General features: G+C 40.6%; 1 protein-coding gene and 1 non-coding gene across 10 annotated transcripts in view; both read right to left on the bottom strand.

Moving 5' to 3' along the window:
* Nucleotides 1-17608, bottom strand: part of NMRK1 (nicotinamide riboside kinase 1) — a 48910-nt gene that overhangs the window by 21581 nt on the left and 9721 nt on the right. For 7 of the 9 annotated variants that reach the window (XR_003414538.2, XR_003414539.2, XR_008291253.1 and 4 more), the window contains exons 5-9: nucleotides 12032-12179; nucleotides 11869-11940; nucleotides 10706-10839; nucleotides 8332-8415; nucleotides 3047-3157 (exon numbers count right to left, since the gene is read on the bottom strand). Coding sequence is in view for 2 of the 9 variants with exons in the window: in XM_015081134.3 (XP_014936620.1) it covers nucleotides 3138-3157; nucleotides 8332-8415; nucleotides 10706-10839; nucleotides 11869-11940; nucleotides 12032-12179 (458 nt within the window). In the remaining 7 variants the exon portion in view is untranslated. Of the gene's footprint in view, nucleotides 1-1930; nucleotides 3158-8331; nucleotides 8416-10705; nucleotides 10840-11868; nucleotides 11941-12031; nucleotides 12180-17608 lie in introns of those variants that run through there. The other 2 variants (XM_015081134.3, XM_015081135.3) reach the window with 2 other exon arrangements.
* On the bottom strand, nucleotides 5159-5272 carry LOC113594303 (small nucleolar RNA SNORA12). Its single transcript, XR_003414665.1, has one exon. It is a non-coding gene; the product is annotated as a small nucleolar RNA SNORA12 (small nucleolar RNA).

Raw genomic sequence — 17608 nt, 5'->3', positions numbered from 1 at the left:
TCTCCTCTCAAAGTGCTTTGAATACTTCCATTTTTAATTTTTTTTAACGTTTATTTATTTTTGAGAGAGAGCAAGAGCAAGCAGGGGACGGGTAGAGAGAGAGGGGACAGAGGATCTGAAGCAGGCTCCATGCTGAAAGCAGAGAGCCTTGAACTCACGAGGCTTGAACTCACAAACCGTGAGATCATGACTTGAACCAAAGTCGGACGCTTAACCGACTGAGCCACCCAGGCACCCTGAATATTTCCATTTTTAATGTCTGTTAAGGTTTTTCTTTTCCCCTTTAAGATAAAGCCTCTCTCTGACCTACTTCCCCAAGCTGAAATGGGGAGAAAAGTCCCCATTGATTTTCAGTGTGTAATAATTTTCAATCAGCACGGACATCCCTCTGTGCTGGGGGAAGGGGTGAAGAGGGTATTTCACAAATTCTCGGAAATGATGTTTGAAAAATTGTGTCTACATTTTTATTCTAGAAAAAAATTCCTATTGTTTTGATAACAGGAATTTGGAATTACAGCCATCGGTGGGTTGGGCGTCTGACTCTGGCTCAGCTCACGATCTTGCAGTTTGTGAGTTCGAGCCCCGCGTCGGGCTGGCTACTGTCAGCACAGAGCCTGCTTTGGATCCCCTCTCTCTCCCTCTCTGCCCCTCCCCTGCTCATGCTTTCTCAAAAATAAGAAACATTAAAAAGAAAAAGAAAAAAAAGATTGTGGCAGGCACTTTCGATTTCTCACCTGTTCCCTCCTCCTTCCTTGCTGAAAGAGGCTTGATTTTGTTCCCGTGGCAGCATTCCCAGACAATGAATCATAATTGGTTCAAATGTGACATGACACCCTCTATCGAGCCTCCCTTTGCAGTGAGAAGTGGCCACGTGAGCCACTTCCGGCTCCAGGGACATACGAAGTCTGCAGGGGACACTGTTGGGTAGGTAACTCTGGAAGGCACGCAGCTACTTGTGTGTGCCTCCCGACACCATCTTCCTTCTTGGTTGCTGACACTATGTTGGGAGTTTCCAATGCTTCCCTGTGACCTCCTGGTGATAGGTCCACAAGTCCAGGGTGGAAAACCCTGGGTTTTTTTCTGCTGACATTTTTGAGTCGCTACAAAAGCGAGGTGCCATATAAAATATGACACCCATTAGATACGAATTTCAGAAAAACAACAGTCTTACATATATAGTGTTTGGGATTTATTTATACTAAAGTTATTGATAAAGAGCTACAGTTTACCTGAAATTCAAATTTACCTGTGTGTCCTCTAATTTTGTTGTTTTTTCCCCCTAAATCTGACAACTCGATGTGCAAACCCTAGACTGCCTGCCTTAAACTTTCTTCTTTTGTAAAAAAAAAAAAAAAAAAATACATAAATAAAATAAATCCCAATGAGTGTAAATTACTACTCCTCGAATAAGATATTGGTTGCATGTGAATCCATTCCTGATGTAACAGGAAGTTATAAAAAGTACCCGGTATTTTTTGTGTGTTCACCATGAGCCAGACACTGTGCTGGTGAGCAGGGGCGTGTCTGTAACTAAGTCACAGAGGTCAGACCTGCCTTCATGGAGTTTCCATGTAGCTGGGGAGATAGCCACTAAATGAGCGACTGTGTAGGGGGCAGGACAGTTACAATTGGGATGAGTGCTGCGACGGCCAGGTAGGGCAGCTTTGAGCGCATCTGTGGAGGCAAGGATGAGAGAAGTCCTCCATGAAGCAGGATGTCTGCCTCTGTGGAGGGACAGGTTGGTTGGAGGGAAAGGTTGTGGCACTTGCTCCGAGTGTCGGGAACAGCCTGGGTGCCCGCCATGAGGCAGGAAGGGCCCCGGTAAGTTTGAGGGCACCGAACAGCAATGGACTGAATGATGGGCAATGAGAATAGAGAGGCAGGCACACTGAAGCTAGTTCAGGGAATGCCCTGGCGGCCATGTGAAGGATTTTGAACATGATCCTTATTCTACGCTACACCCATGCTAAGTACTGTTGCTATTCCCCTTTTACAAAGAGGAAATGAAGACTTTGAATAGTGTGATCCAAGTCATATAGCTATTAGGTGGAAGAACTGCCATTTGAGCTCAGGGTTTGTTTTTTTGTTCTGTTTTGTTGTTTTGTGTAGTACGTGTGACCAAAAAAACCCCTTCCCTAATTGCCACTGAGCTAGTTAGAAATATAGAAATAATGAGAGCTGATCAAATGAGTTACAGTTAATGTAACAATACATTTCTATTTGTAAAGACTGAGAGGATTGTGAGCAATCTGTTTGTTAAAAAAACAAGAGGTTGATCAGTATAATACATGATTTAAATTCCAGTATTTAAAGAGACCTCAAAACATTATCGAATTCAGATCTCCTGTCTCTTCCTTTCAATCAAAGGTACTACTTATCATCTAAGTAACTGTAACTGATTTCTGGGACTTCAAACCACTGGTTTGACAAAACGCAAAAAAAAACAGAAAATATACCATTTGTAACAAAGTAGCAACGCAAGAGACACAACGACCCAGTGGTTTTACACATATGCAAGAACAGGAAAAGCAGCCACAGCGACAGAACCCACACAAAAAAGACATTGCAGCAAATTGTTGATTCGTTCAATGTGACTGCTACTCCTGGTAAAGCCTTCATTTGCAGGAAATAGAATCGATACTGGATGGTAATGAAGATTATAAAAAAATTAAAAATAGAAAAATATCAGCATGCTTTAGTTAAATCCTTTGTGATCCTTGTATGTGTGTGTATCTCTATACACACATTGCACACATCTATACCTACACACACACAGACACACACAAACATAATGGATTACATCTCTACTGGATTGTGATGTAAACCTTATTTCGTACTTGGTCCTATTTGGAAAAGTTTGACGATCATTGGTCTAGAGGAACTGACTCGTTAGTGAGCTAATGCTGTATCTCTGCACTCCTTGGAGCGAGAACAACTCATCAAGGTACATTCCGGTCCAGTGGCACGGATCCCTATTTACTGTTCCTCACGTCGGGGAAATCATTATGTGGTAACACAAACGAACGAACTACAGCTGTCATCATACCAAAGTACATATTGTATCTTCGTGCAGGTTCTTAAATAGAGGCCTTCGAGTTTCCTAATTCATCCCCCGAAGGGTTCAGTGCACTCCATCTCTACGTTGTCACGTGCAAACCTTGGGAACAAATATAAGCAGAAGAGAAATGAATAGAGAATTCCAATTTCCATTTTATTAAATCTTTACACTATCAACAGTAAATCTTAATGTTAACATCACAGGGATTCTGGGACCAGAAATGCTGGTTTTCCACAAAGAACTAAATAGAGGCCAAGTCTCATTCTTTTAATCCTTGATTAAATTTAAGCCTATCTGAAGATATCAGATACCCAATATCATTTGCAATTGGTATAATAATCATTGGCTTAAAAGAATGAAATAGTTTGAAAATTAGAAGAATATCACAAAGGGTGGCTGGCTGTACTAGAATTATTGTTTTGGAATGTTTTCCTTGATTTGGGAAAAGTGTATTGGTACCTTTAGTCTTTTTTCATAAACCAAGGAAGCGATGTGAGCCTGACTTTGGGACTTTGGCTTGAAACTCAATGATAAACCTGTTGTATTTGTGCTACATAGTTTGTGTTGGAAAAACACACATTTTTTGGTGTAGTCATCTCTGAAGTATGTAAATATAAAAATGATTATAGTCTTTGACCAAGCAAGTGCTACTTCCAAAAAATTTTAATTTTTTTTAATATTTATTTTTGAGAGAGAGACAGAGACAGAGCATGAATGGGGGAGAGGCAGAGAGAGAGGGAGGCACAGAATCCGAAGCAGGCTCTGGGCTCCGAGCTGCCAGCACAGAGCCTGACACGAGACTTCAACTCCTGAACCATGAGAACATGACCTGAGCTGAAGTTGGACGCTTAACTGACTGACTGAGCCACCCAGGTGCCCTGAAAAATTTTAATATAATTCAAGAAGAAGAAAACAAGTGATATAGGCAGATATTTTTATAGCACATTATTTGTTAATGTGAAAAACTTACGATGGCACTAAATGTCCAGCAATTGTGAAATGGGTCATTAATGCTATGATAATGTGGACTACTGTATTAGATAATTATACTACTATTACCTTTAATTGGACATATTTTAAATTCAACGTATAAAAATACCAAAGAGAAAATACACACATTTTATTAAATTTTTATTTTGCAATTTCTTATTCCTTAGATTTGAAATGTAACATAGGACATCTTTCTTCTCCACTGAGATGTCAAAGCCAAGTCTTATAATGCACTTTTTTTTTTTTTTTTTAGAGAGGGAGAAAGAGCATGTGAGCAGGGGTAGGGGCAGGGGGGGTGGAGGGGAGGGAGAGAGAGAGAAAGGGGGGGAGAGAGAGAGAGAGAGGGAGAGAGAGAGGGAGAGAGAGAGAGAGAGAGAGAGAGAGAGAGAGAGAGAGAGAGAGAGAATTTTAAGCAGACTCTATGCCCAGCACGGAGCCTGACTCAGGGCTTGATCTCACAACCCTGAGGTCATGACCTGAGCCAAAATCAAGAGTCAGACATGTAACTGAGCCACCCAAGTACCCCCTTATAATTCACTTAAAAAAAAAGTTTTTTAAGTTTATTTTGAGAGAAAGAGAGAATGAGTGAGCAGGGGAGGGGTGAGAGAGAGAGAGAGAGAGAGAGAGAGAGAGAGAGAGAGAATCCCAGGCAGGCTCTACGCTGTCAGCACAGAGCCCGACACTGGGCTTGAACTCACCAACTGTGAGATCACGATTTGAGCCGAAACCAAGAGTTGGGCCCTTACATGACTGAGCCACCCCAGTGCCCCCATAACTCACTTTTAATGAGCAAAACAGAACTCAGCCTTGACTCCTTTCACTGGGAGAGCTGTTTAGTCTTGCTCAGTTTCATTTTATAATCAGCTCTATAAAGCTCCTTAAATAGTAAATATTAATGTAAAAACAGAAAAAACCATGGCAAGTAACCATGTAACCACGTAAAGAGACTGATGGGAACAGCAAAAATATTGACTGTGTCCTCATTAAAATGGTAACACTGCTGATTGGTGGGAATTTAAGTGATTTTTTTTTACATAAAAACTTTTAAAAAATAATTAATATGCTTTTATAATGAGATGGAAATACACACTTTTGCCCCTTTTCCTTCCCGCATGTGGGAGCCGCTCTCCTGCCAACCTTTTCTAGCTCCTACCCAGTACATGTGGCAGAGTCGGGCTCCGTTGAAAACCTAACAAGTGTGCCAGAAAGAAAACCATCGCCATGAAAATAAACATTCTCAAAAGGACTCTGGACGTTCCGATGGCTAGCCTGCCTTGTCATTGTGAGAATGGGTAACGACTGCATTTTGCCTCAAACACTGAATTTAAATAAGGATTAAATTAGAACTTTATGTTTCTTACTCTCCTGGGTCATTTGTTTCATTAATAATTAAATTCAATCTCTGTTTCCCTCTCGTTATTATTACTTTACCACAATTATGATTTTATGTGCTTAGAGTGGAAATTGAGTTCAGCAGGTTTAGGAGACGTTACGCGAGGCCTGCAGAGTAGTGCTTAGAAACACGGGCAAGGCCTCCCTGCCAGCTCAGCCCCTGACTGTGGGTTAAACCAGGCCACACTGAGGATCCCTCCAGGAGGCTCTGCCAGGGCACCGCGGTTTAAGAACTGGGAAGGGGGGCGGGTACTATAAATAATACCAGAACTTACTAAGGCAACTGGAAAACAAAACAAAACAAAACATAGATCTTAAGAGGTAGGAAAAGCTCATCTACTTTGGACTTTATAGCTTTTTTAACATTCTTTATTTTTTCTCCTACTTAACTTTACCCAATATCTACGACACAAACGAGATAGCCTTAAAAGGCGAAGTTGAATACTCCTTACAAACCTCTAGGACGTAAGCAAGGGAAAAGGTGGGTGCCACACACGTGGACATGTACTTTCTTGTGGGCTTTCAGTGTCCATCAAAACATACCTGTTGTCCTTGGGCCCTGGGACAGATGGCACACGCTGGCGTGTGGTGTGGAACTAGGTTAGGTTTGCCTGAGCTATTTGCTTAAGGCTCCTTTCATCTTTATCAGGAGATGGGCGACAAGGCAACGCCACAGAGTCCGACTTGGTCACTAAGGAATGGAGGTGAGGGGCGCCTGGGTGGCTCAGCTGGTTGGGTGTCTGACTTCAGCTCAGGTCATGATGTCACGGTTCGTGGATTCGAGCCCCACATCGGGCTCTGTGCTGACAGCTCAGAGCCTGGAGCCTGTTTCGGATTCTTTGTCTCCCTCTCTCTCTGCCCCTCCCCTGCTCATGCTCTTTCTCTCAAAGATGAATAAACGTTTACAAAAAGAAAAAAAAGAAAAAAAAAAACAGAAATGGACTTGAGCACTGGCCATTATTAAGAGGATGGAAAGGTATAGGTGTCCAGCAGCTAAAACACCCTGAAGTATCTCACTAGGGCCAGAAAGGGAGCTGATAACCCTCAGAAAGGGGCCCTGGCTCAGGGGCTATGATTTATGAAGGCTGAACGCCCCCTTCACCCTACACCTCCTTATAGCCATTCATGCCAGTGCTGAGTTTCCCGGCCTTTCATCCAAGTAACAGATGGCAGAGGTAGTCCGGTATATCTGCCACGGACTGTAAGTTCCACTAGAAGAAACCTTAAAATGCTACTGAAATTTCTTCAAATGGGCTCCTGCCTCCGTGAAGGGCTGAGCCTGAAACCAGGAGTGTGGAGGACCAGTGGGCTGGCTGGCTGGGCTCAGTCCCCTTGTAAGACAGGGATTTACTGAGAACAAAGGAAATCTAATTCTTATTAGAGATGATGACATCTGGACTAGGGTAGTTAAATGCATGTAATATTCTCCACTGCAGGAGTGACTCATACCCATCTCTATTGAATGAGCATTTTGCATATATTCACCATGAAAACCCTGTTAGTTCAAACAGTTCGAATATAACAGCAGGTAGGTCTAGAGTTTTGTTCTCCCTGCATGCTTTTTCATCCTTCTGGTTTCTACCACCTGCTCTGCTTTCCCTTTGGGGAATTTCTCCCCCTAAACAAAAGGCCTTAAGAGAGGCATTCAATTACAAGATGTGCGCATGTTCCAGTCCTAGCCAATCAGAGTATGCCATCTCCCTGGCCAAAGTGATTGCGTTAGCACAAGGCATGTGACCCAAGCAGGACCAATCAAAATCTTCCCTGAGAATTTTTAGCTCGGCTAAAATGTAGAAGTGCTTTTTTTTTTCATTTCTTTTTTTTTGTCCTTTCATATTGGTTTTTTTTTTAATATACGAAATTTATTGTCAAATTGGTTTCCATACAACACCCAGTGCTCATTCCAAAAGGTGCCCTCCTCAGTACCCATCACCCACCCTCCCCACCCTCCCACGCCCCATCAGCCCTCAGTTTGTTCTCAGTTTTTACGAGTCTCTTATGCTTTGGCTCTCTCCCACTCTAACCTCTTTTTTTTTCTTCTTCCCCTCCCCCTAAAAGTGCTTTTAAAAAAAACATTTAAAATAAAGAATTTTAAACATATGCTAAAGCAGTGAGAATCACATATAAACCCCTTGGAACCCAAAACCCAGCTTCAACATTTATCAACTCATGGGAAATCTTGGGAAAGGATTAATGGTCTTTTTCTACTGTTGAGCCTAAGAGGCTGTTCAGCCTAGGAGTATGGTGCTGCCACAGCCATCGTATCTGTCAGTAGAGAGAGTCTGACTTCAAAAGAAACCCAAACAGAACGTGGAATTGTGGCAGAGTCTTGAAGATGACATTTGAACCAGCTTGATCCAGCTAAGCCTGAAGCCACCACTACCCCTGTACTTTCTTTGTGCTTAAACTAGATAAAGGAAAAGTTTCTGGTACTTGCAAAATGTGTCATCTTATATGAACACCTTAAGGAAACATTCAATAAATATTTTTTAACATCTTGTGTTTATTTTTGAAGTATTTGGGAAAATAAATTCATGGGAAATCTTCTAGAAGAATAAAGGAAACGGGGAATTCTTGACATACTAAAATGAGATCACCAGCATTTTAACTTCACTCTGCTCAAAGGATAATTTCAGTCCCATTGAAATAACATCCATCTACTAAACAATTTAAATGACATAACATAAACATATTTTCACCCTTAAATAAAAAAAACCTTATAAACAAAATAATCAAGTCCCCAAACCCATTCAGAGTCTCTGATTCTGAATTATCTTCAAAGCAATGAATGAATGGATATAATCACTCCTACATTAGCATTCTGGTAAGCCATTCTTGGGTACAAAATGAACTAGTTTCCTGGCTGTTCCTTCACCATCCATAATACTTACCCTTTTGCTTTGCTAGTTCTTGTATTAGATCTTCATACACTTCTTTAAAGAGGTCCTCTTCAGATTTTGTTCCATCTAGGTAAACTGGGAAGGAGAAAGGAGGGTGGATCGGTTAGTACAGGATTCTTACTCTGGCACTTGACATCTCTTAAGAATACGAATAGGTTTGGGGTGCCTGGATGGCTCAGTCCATTAAGTGTCTGATACTTGGGTTCAGCTCAGGTCATGAGCTCATGGTTTCATGAGTTTGAGCCCGCACCTGGCTCTGCACTGAGTGTGTGGGGCCTGCTTGGGATTCTCTTTCTCTCTCTCTCTCTCTCTGTCTCTCTCTCTTTCTTTCTGCCTCTCCCCCACTCACACTGTCACTCTCAAAATAAATAAATAAACTTAAAAAAAAAGAATACAAATAGGTTTAAACAAAGAATTCAGGGCCATAATGTAAAAAGAAATGAATAGTCATTAAAGAGAGAAATAGATTACAGTCAGGAACAATAAGTTAAAAAAAATTTGGTTTCAGAAATGCATACTAGCAGATGTGAAAGTTATTTTTTGAAAAAGCAAGAGTTACGTGGTACTGTGCATGTGGCACTTTAGGAGCACTGCAGAGGTGTCTCCCCAAAAGAATCATTAAGGGGGTGGTTCTCCAACCTACGTATGCATCAGGCTTGCCTATGAAGCTTCTTGAATCATGCAGGGGTCTGGGCTGTGCCACGTATGTACTGACTCAGAATTCTCCAGGCCCAGGAGATATTTTTACCCAAACTGGCATAGTTAATTTTGAAGAAAAAGTAGAAGCTATGTAGTTAAAGGAAGGAAAGAACTCTTTAATCGGAAAACTGGAGGTCAGGGGCGCCTGGGTGGCTCAGTTGGTTAGGCGTCCGACTTTGGCTCAGGTCATGATCTCACAGTTCACGAGTTCGAGCTTGGGCTCGGTGCTGACAGCTCAGAGCCTGGAGCCTGCTTCAGATTCTGTGCCTCCCTTTCTCTCTGTCCCTCCCCTGCTCACACTGTCTCTTTCTCTCAAAGATAGATAAACATTAACAAAAATAATTAAAAAAAAAAAAAGAAAACTGGAGGTAAGAGATAAACTTGTCTGTTAAGAAAAGGATGCACAGTTTGGAAGGGCTAGAAGCTGGGAGGTCGGAACACTGTAGGGATGAGATTTTAGAGCAAGGCTGTCTGTGCCTTAGTCTTTAGGGGCCCTGAAGTATGTTTGGATTTTATACCAGAAAGCTGGAGACTCTGACGGTATTTCAGCAAAGGGGGTGGGGGGCATGGTTAGAGTGGCATTTGAGATGGAGAGGGAGAGTGCCGCTCCATATCTATTTCGTCACCCTGTTCTACTGAGCACACGCGTCCAACATCACACCCTCTGCATCCACCCTCACATAGCCAGGGGAATCGCACTAAAACAAGAATTTGATATCAACTATGTCCTTGTTTAAAATTGTTTTTTCAGTTTACTCATTTTGAGAGAGAGAGCGAGTGCATGAGCAGGGGAGGGGCAGAGAGAGGAGACAGAGAATCCGAAGCAGGCTCCGTGCTGTCAGCGCAGAGCCCCATGCGGGGCTTGAACCCACAACCCGTGAGATCGTGACCTGAGCTGAAGTCAAGAACAAGATGCTGAGTCACCCAGGTGCCCCTACCATGTCTTTGTTTAAAACCTCTCTGTACAGGGCTTCCCACTTCTCCCAGGATAATGCCCCAAGTCCTTAACTGGCCTGGTAGAGTTTAGATCTTCCCTGTGTCTCCAGTATCACCTCTCTCAGTTTTCTCTACCAAAAATACACCAACCTTCTCTCAGATGCTACTAGCTCCTTTGTGTCCCTGGTCTTTTCGGGTACTCTGGAGTGATCTTCTGTCTACCGACCTATCTCCCTTTGTCCATTTAAACCCTTTAGAGTGTGGTTTAAGAGGCTTCTTCAAGGAAGCCTTCCCTGATTGCTGGGCCTTGGGCCGTCCCCCTGGAACTTGGTAGCACAGCACTTGGCATAGTTAGAGAGGACATGCTCGTGCAGCCAGGATCTTTAGCGGCTGTTTCCTGGACAGAATGTTGGCTCTTACAAGTGGGGGCAGGTTTTGTCTTACTTCCCTTGACATCAGCAGGACACTGCCTTACACACAGAAGACATTCACTCAATATGAGTTTCATGAATGACCACCTAGAAGCTGACAGGCTTTGATGAGAGTTGAAGACCGAGAAACAGAAACCAGTAGCGCCTACTGTGGAAGCAGAGGAGCCCAGAGTGTTGTGGCTTAGAAGGATCCTTTATTATGTAATCCACAAGGAAAAAACCTCCTAATGTCCTTGCTCTTGTGGACTTAAAGGCAAAGACAAGTAAATGCCCTCTGTAGAGGGAGAAAAGGCGCTTACCAATCTCCCACGTGATCTTCTCCATTTCTCGTCTGTGCTTTAGATACATGGGCCACACGTGGCCATCAAAGTACCCTGGGGTGTCTGGAGGCTCGTAGACTCTCGTACTATCAAAACACACAGGAAACTTTATACTGATGGAAACACACAATTAATACACTAACAGTGGTCAGGATAATGGGAAAATCACTGAGACTTAATCTAAACAGGATTAAGAGCATACATACATTTTAGATTCAGTGCTACTTACAAAGACAATAAAATGGATTTACTTTCCGGGTTCCAAAAACATTATTTTTGTAATTCGCTACCATTCATAATTATTTGTCTACGCTTCAGTGCTTTATAAAAAAATCAAGAGCAAATATCAACATAAATAATGACAGAGGAACTGATATGTTGGATTAAGCTTTCAACTAACTGGTGTCCTTTGTGGCTATAGCAGAACAATGGTTCACAAATTTAAAATTATAATCAACATGGGACTGGCTCACTTGAAGATTTAGGACAGAGAAGTCAAATGGTTTGTCGAAAGGCCTTTTCTTGGAACAGTAATTTGCAGGGTGCCTGGGTAGCTCAGTCAGTTAAACGCCCGACTCTTGATTTCAGTTCAGGTCATGATCCCATGGTTGTGGGACTGAGCCCCACATGGGACTCTGCACTGACAGCTCGGAGCATGCTTGGGATTCTCTCTCTCTCTCTCTGTCTCCTCTTCCCCTGCTCACGCCCTCTCTGTCTAAATAAACAAATAAATAAATGTATGTTAGAAAAATAATTTGCATTAGTCCAGGTGGATGAGCATTTATGTAACAAGGTTTTGTTCTTTATGTAGAAGAGATGAGGCCTTGTTGACATATACACTGCTCAATAATGTTCTTTCCTTGTTTTTCCTACAATTTTGTCTTTTAAAAAATTTAAAAAATGTTTTTGCTTAAAAAATTTTATTTTTTGTTGAAGTACAGTTCACACACTAGTTTCAGGTGTGCAACACAGGGATTCAACGGGCCTATATGTGACTCCATGGTCACCATGAGTTAGCTGCCATCTGTCACCATACAAGCTGTTATAAACACGACCAACTCTATTCCCTATGCTGTACTTTTCATCCCCATGCATATTTTGTCCTTGGAATTCCAATCCACAAAGGTGATATCAAAACTCACCTCCTCCTCCTCTTACATTCTTCATACGGAATGGTCAGAAAGTAGCTTCTGTTCCATAGTGTGTCAAGGGGCCTAAAATGACAGCATATTTAGTTCGCAAGGTTTCCCTTCCCCCACCCCCCCACCATTCACTAAAGGTCAGTATAAGGTTGAGGATGCTTACTTATAATTAAAGAGAAGGAAGCCTTCGACGATCAGTATGGGAATTTCCTCGGCACTTCCAGAGTCTGTTGATGCCAGGGACTGTCCTTGGCTTTCCATCCAGCAGGAAATGGTGGACATCATTTTTTCCATATTGAGCGCTTCAAGCACTTCAAGTAAATGTACAAAAATACATGAAATGAATACAACAAAAGTTTTATGATGTGGCTTTGTACGATGAGTATGTCTAGGGCTCTATAAATACATAAAATAATACTATTTCATTTACCTTTCAAAATAGCTAATAAATATTTTAGATAAATTTAAACTCTATTATTGACAAATTGATATGTTTGAAATATTTAAAACAAATTTTTTTAATATTTATTTTTGAGAGAGAGAGAGAGAGAGAGCGAGTGCAAGCAGGGGAGGGGCAGAGGGAGAGGGAGACACAGAATCTGAAGCAGACTCCAGGCTCTGAGCTGTCAGTACAGAGCCCGATGCGAGGCTCGAACCATTGAACCTGGAGATCATGACCTGAGCCAAAGTCAGACGCTCAACCGACTGAGACACCCTGGTACCCCAAAACATTTTTAATATGTGAAATTTCAAATATATACAAAAGTAGAGTACGATGAATTCCCATGGCCCCATTACCAGCTTCGACAATCATAAACTCATGGCTAATCTTGCTTTATTTATAATGCCTGTTCCCCCCGTGACTACATAAAAGTTTAATATTTTTGATAACAAAATATCTATAAATTAGTTTGAAAAATAAATGATATGCTGGGGAAAATACCTGCAATGTATTTCACAACATCTTTAATATACAAAGCATTCTCATAGGCAATTAAGAGAAAAATCATTAAAAATTTTATAAAGGACATGAATATGTCCTTTTCAAACTCTAAACTGAGCATACTTTTTGAGCTTACAATTATAATTCTGCAAAAGTATTCTACAACACTGATTCTCAAAGTATAGTACGTAGACCAACAGCATTGGTATCACCTGGGAATTTACCAGAATTGTAATTTCTGAGCCCTACTCTGGAACTACTGAATTGAGCCATCTGGACTTAGGTTTTTTAGTGGAAGGTTTTAAAATTATTGATTAATTTATTTAATAGACATAGGACTCTTAGGATTTTCTCTTCTGTTGTTAGCCTTGGTAACTTGCATTTTCCCAGGAAATTGTCAATTTCATTAAAGTTTTCTAATTTAGTTGCACAGAACGTCCATAATATGCTCTTATCTTTTTAATGCCTGTAGGCTCCGTAGTGATACTACCTTTGTTGTTTTTGATATTTGTAATTTGTGCCTTCTCTTTTCTTCTGGATCCGTCTTGTCTAATCTGCTTAGGGATCAGATTCTTGAATTTGTAGGTTTATGTCTTATGCCAAATTTATGATGTTTTACCTACTTCTTTAGCACCACACTCTTTCTCCTTTCCTTCTGAGACTCCAATGATATGAATGTTAGAGCTTTTGTTATTGTCCCATATTTCTGTTAATTTCTTTTCAGTCCATTTTCTCTCTGTTGTTCAGATAAATTTCTACTGTTCTGTCCTTAAATTCAGATTCTTTCCCCTGTCATATTTATTCTGTTCTTGAGCCCATTTGGTGAGTTTTAAAATTTCAGTTTACTGTATGTTGTCAATTTAAAAATTCCTATTTGATTTTTACCTCTTCTATTTCTTTACTGAGGCTTTCACATTTCTCACTTGATTCAAGAATGTTCACAATTGCTAGCTGAAGCCTTTTTATGAATGCTGCTTTAAAATCCTTGTTAGATAATTCCAGCATCTGGGTAATCATGGAGTGGTTGTTGATTTCTTTTCTCATTCAAGTTGAGAGTTGCCTGGTTTTTGATGTAACGAATGAATTTCAGTCTCGTCCTGGAAGGTTAGGGTATTATGTTGTGAGGCTCTGGATCCTATTTGATCTTTTTTTTTTTTTTAATAGGTAGTTACCCTGTTTAGGTGTGGTATGCAGGTTTAGGTGGGGATGGGAGGTCATCCCCCTGCTAAACCTCACCAACATGGAGTGGGGGCAGCCACGAGGGGAGATGCGGGTGTAGCTTCATTGTTGCTTGGTGAGGACAGACGTTCAGCTCTCAACTGCATCCTCCTGACAGTAGCTGACGCTCCTCGGGTGGGGACAGTGGAGTCTCAAGTAACACCACCTCACACCGCGTCATCCTGTCACTGCTGTAGGTGGCTGTGGGAATCCAGCTCTCTGGCTCCAGTGATAGGACCCCGGTGGGGTCCTTGCCTTGTGGTGCCGGATGGGTCCAGAAGTCTTGCTCACTAGTCCCTGCTGACACCATGAGGGGACGATGGTTTTTCCCTCTGTGTTTAGCTACAATAGGGTGGATATTATCAAAATGATATTCGATTTGAGTAGGCCATCCTTTTCCTGGTCCTTTGACTAGAGGGAACAGGTTTCTTGGGGCTTTTTTTGTCTGCACCTATTGATGATTCCATGTTTCACACCCTTCCAGTACCCCTTCCTGGATATATGACAGGTAAAAAGAAAACCCACAGAATCACAGTCATGCCCTTCCTCAAGTCCTGAAGGCCCTAGGCGTTTGGCTCCCTTCTTTTCATCTTCGAGTCTTCCTTTGTTTGTCATGTTCCATCCAGGATTTTCAATTATAAGGGGGAGGAAGAGCAAGGAATGGGGCCAATCCAACTTAGCTGCAACCAGAAATACCATTAGTTTTAATATATTTTCATTACTGTTCAGTTAAAAGGATCTTCTGATTTTCACTGCGATTTATTCTTTGGCCCACGGGATACACAGAAGTGCTTTGCTTCAGATGAAATGTGATGACGTCTGGAATTTACTTCAAAAAATATAGAAGGAGAAGGTAAGGGTACAGATGAAATATAAATTGGTCAAGAGTGCATCATTTAGAAGTTGAATCCATGAGAGTTCATTATACTTTTCTGCCAACTTTTGCATATGTTTAAATTTTTCCAGAAAGAAAGGATACTGATTAGTTTCTAAACACTTGGGAGTTTTCTGCTTACTCTTTTGTTACTGATTTCTAATTCAGTTCTCTGTGATTAGAAGATACCTCTATATTACTTCAAGTTACTGAAATGTACTAGGAATTGCTCCATGCCCTTGCATACGCTCTCTATTTTAATTAATGTGCCCTGTATTCTTAAGAAAATCAAAATGTGTATGTTGCTGTGATTGGCTACATGTTCCATATATGCCAGTTCAGTTAAGTTTGTTAATTGTGTGCTTCAAATCTGTTATACCCTTATAATTTTTGTCTGCTTTTCCCACTAGTTACTGAAGAAGTTGTATTAAAAATCTCCCACAACTGGGGTGCATGGGTGGCTCAGTTGGTTAAGTGTCTGACGTTGGCTCAGGTCATGATCTCACGGTTGGTGGGTTCAAGCCCTGCACCCGGCTCTGTGCTGACAGCACAGAGCCTGGAGCCTGCTTCAGATTCTGTGTCTCCCTTTCTCTCTCTGCCCCTCCCCCACTCACATACACACACACTCTCTCTCTTAAAATTAAATAAACTTTAAAAAAATATTTAAAAAATCCCACAATAATTATAGATTTATGTATTTCCCCATTTAGTTTTCTCAGTTTTTGCTTAACATATTTTGAAGTTATGTTATGAGGTGCATACAAATTTTGGATTGTTTATCTTCCTGTTGAATTAACTTATTTATCTCTTTGTTTTTAGTAATATATTAGTAACAGTATCTCTAGTGACACTCTTTGTGTTTACTTTGTCTGATATTAGTAGTTATACCAGATTTCTTTCAGTAGGCATTATTATTCACATGGCATTATCTTTTTCTAGCCTTGTCTACTTTTCTTTGTCTTAATATTTAAATATATCTCTTGTAAGGAGCTTTTTTTATTTTTCTTTCAATCCAGCTTGACAATCTTTGCTGTATTTTAGTTCAATTAATTTAATATAGCTACCAATATATTTGGCTTAAATCTATCATCTTACTCTCATTTTCTACTTTTCCATATCTTTTGACTTCTTTTAAGTTCTCTGTTTTTTACCTCTTCTGACTTATTTTGTATGTATCAACTACATTTTAATGATTCCATCTATTTATAAACTTGATAGCTTTGTGTCTTTAAATTAACCTTTTGGTGGTTATTATAAAGATTTCAACATTACTTTGTAAATCATTACAAAACATTGATTTACTTTAAATTTGTGTACTTGCCTAAAAATTTCAGATTTTCCTTAAGATAGACTCCTGGAAGTGGGACACTTGACACACGGCATGAATATATTAAGGACTTTGGGACATGCGTTCAGTCTCCCTTCCAGAAAGCTTATGTCAGTTGATATTTCCATTTATGAAAGTTTTTGTTTTATTAAGCCTGTGCCATCATTAGATAATTATTTCTTTACAAATCTGTTCACTTTGGGGCACCTGGGTGGCTCAGTCAGTTAAGGATCTGACTCTTGGTTTTGGCTCAGGTCATGATCTCAGGGTTTGTGATATTGAGCCCCACGATGGGCTCCATGTTGAGAGCGTGGAGCCTGCTTGGGATTCTCTCTCCCCCTCCCTCTCTGCCCCTGTCCTGCTCATGTGCACGTGTGTGGACACGGGCTCTTCTCTCTTAAAATAAACACTGAGAAAAAAATCTCCTTGCAAGATAAGTGGGAAAAAATCATTTACAACTCTTTGGCTACTTCTGAGGTTGACTTTTTATTGTATATTTATTAATCGAATAACCTTTTGCTTTTGTAAAAAGCTTATTTATATCCTTGGACATTTTTCAATTAGAATATTAGTGTTTTTCTTATCAGTTTATAAGAACTCATTTGCATTAGAAATAATTCTTTGTCTGTTGTTGAAAATGGTTTTTCCTTGTTTAACTCTTACTTTTTAATAATCTTCCTTACAAACCTTCGGGGGGGGGGGGGGGAGGAAATGAAAAAAAATATCCTGGCTACAGTTCAAGACACAAGAACAGGCAGCGAGTCAAGGATTTTGCTTCTCTTAAAACTATCATGTGTCTGTAAGAACTGATTACACAACATTTTTCCTCTAAGGTCGTCAAAGTTAAAAATAAAGAACACAGTTTATGGGTCTTTAAGAGAGCTGTTTCTGCTGCCAGTTTGCATAAACACTCAGTGATCATCTTGTTAGTTATCAAAGTTGATAAGACCATTAAATATAGTTTATTAGCATGACATTCTCTAGAGGAAAATAAGTATTTTCTGACTTTATAATCCTTTGGCTTCAAAACAGTATTAGATTGGGCAAGGGAGCGAGGTGAATCCATCTAAAAAATATTCACTAACCCTTATGAGCAGTGGAAAGAAGAAACCAGCTGTCCGGTGCACCTTGGTCACTGGGAGGGAAGCCTACAGGATGAGCCTGGACTTTGTTCCAGGCAAGACTGCAGGGAGGGGGTGAGAGTAGAGCTATGTGTGCCCCCCCGGCAGGGATGAATATAGTACCAGCAAACATACCTTGTTCTAGCTTTAGAAAAAAAAAATCTATTGTTCCAATGTTTTCAGTTTTAAATATAAAACTGGGGAAAAAGGGTTTCATTTATTTATGTATTGTTAAAAAAATTGTTTTTAATGTTTAT

The sequence above is a fragment of the Acinonyx jubatus genome, chromosome D4 (assembly GCF_027475565.1).
Source record: "Acinonyx jubatus isolate Ajub_Pintada_27869175 chromosome D4, VMU_Ajub_asm_v1.0, whole genome shotgun sequence".
NCBI lineage: Eukaryota > Metazoa > Chordata > Mammalia > Carnivora > Felidae > Acinonyx > Acinonyx jubatus.
This window is presented reverse-complemented; position numbering and strand designations above follow the sequence as displayed.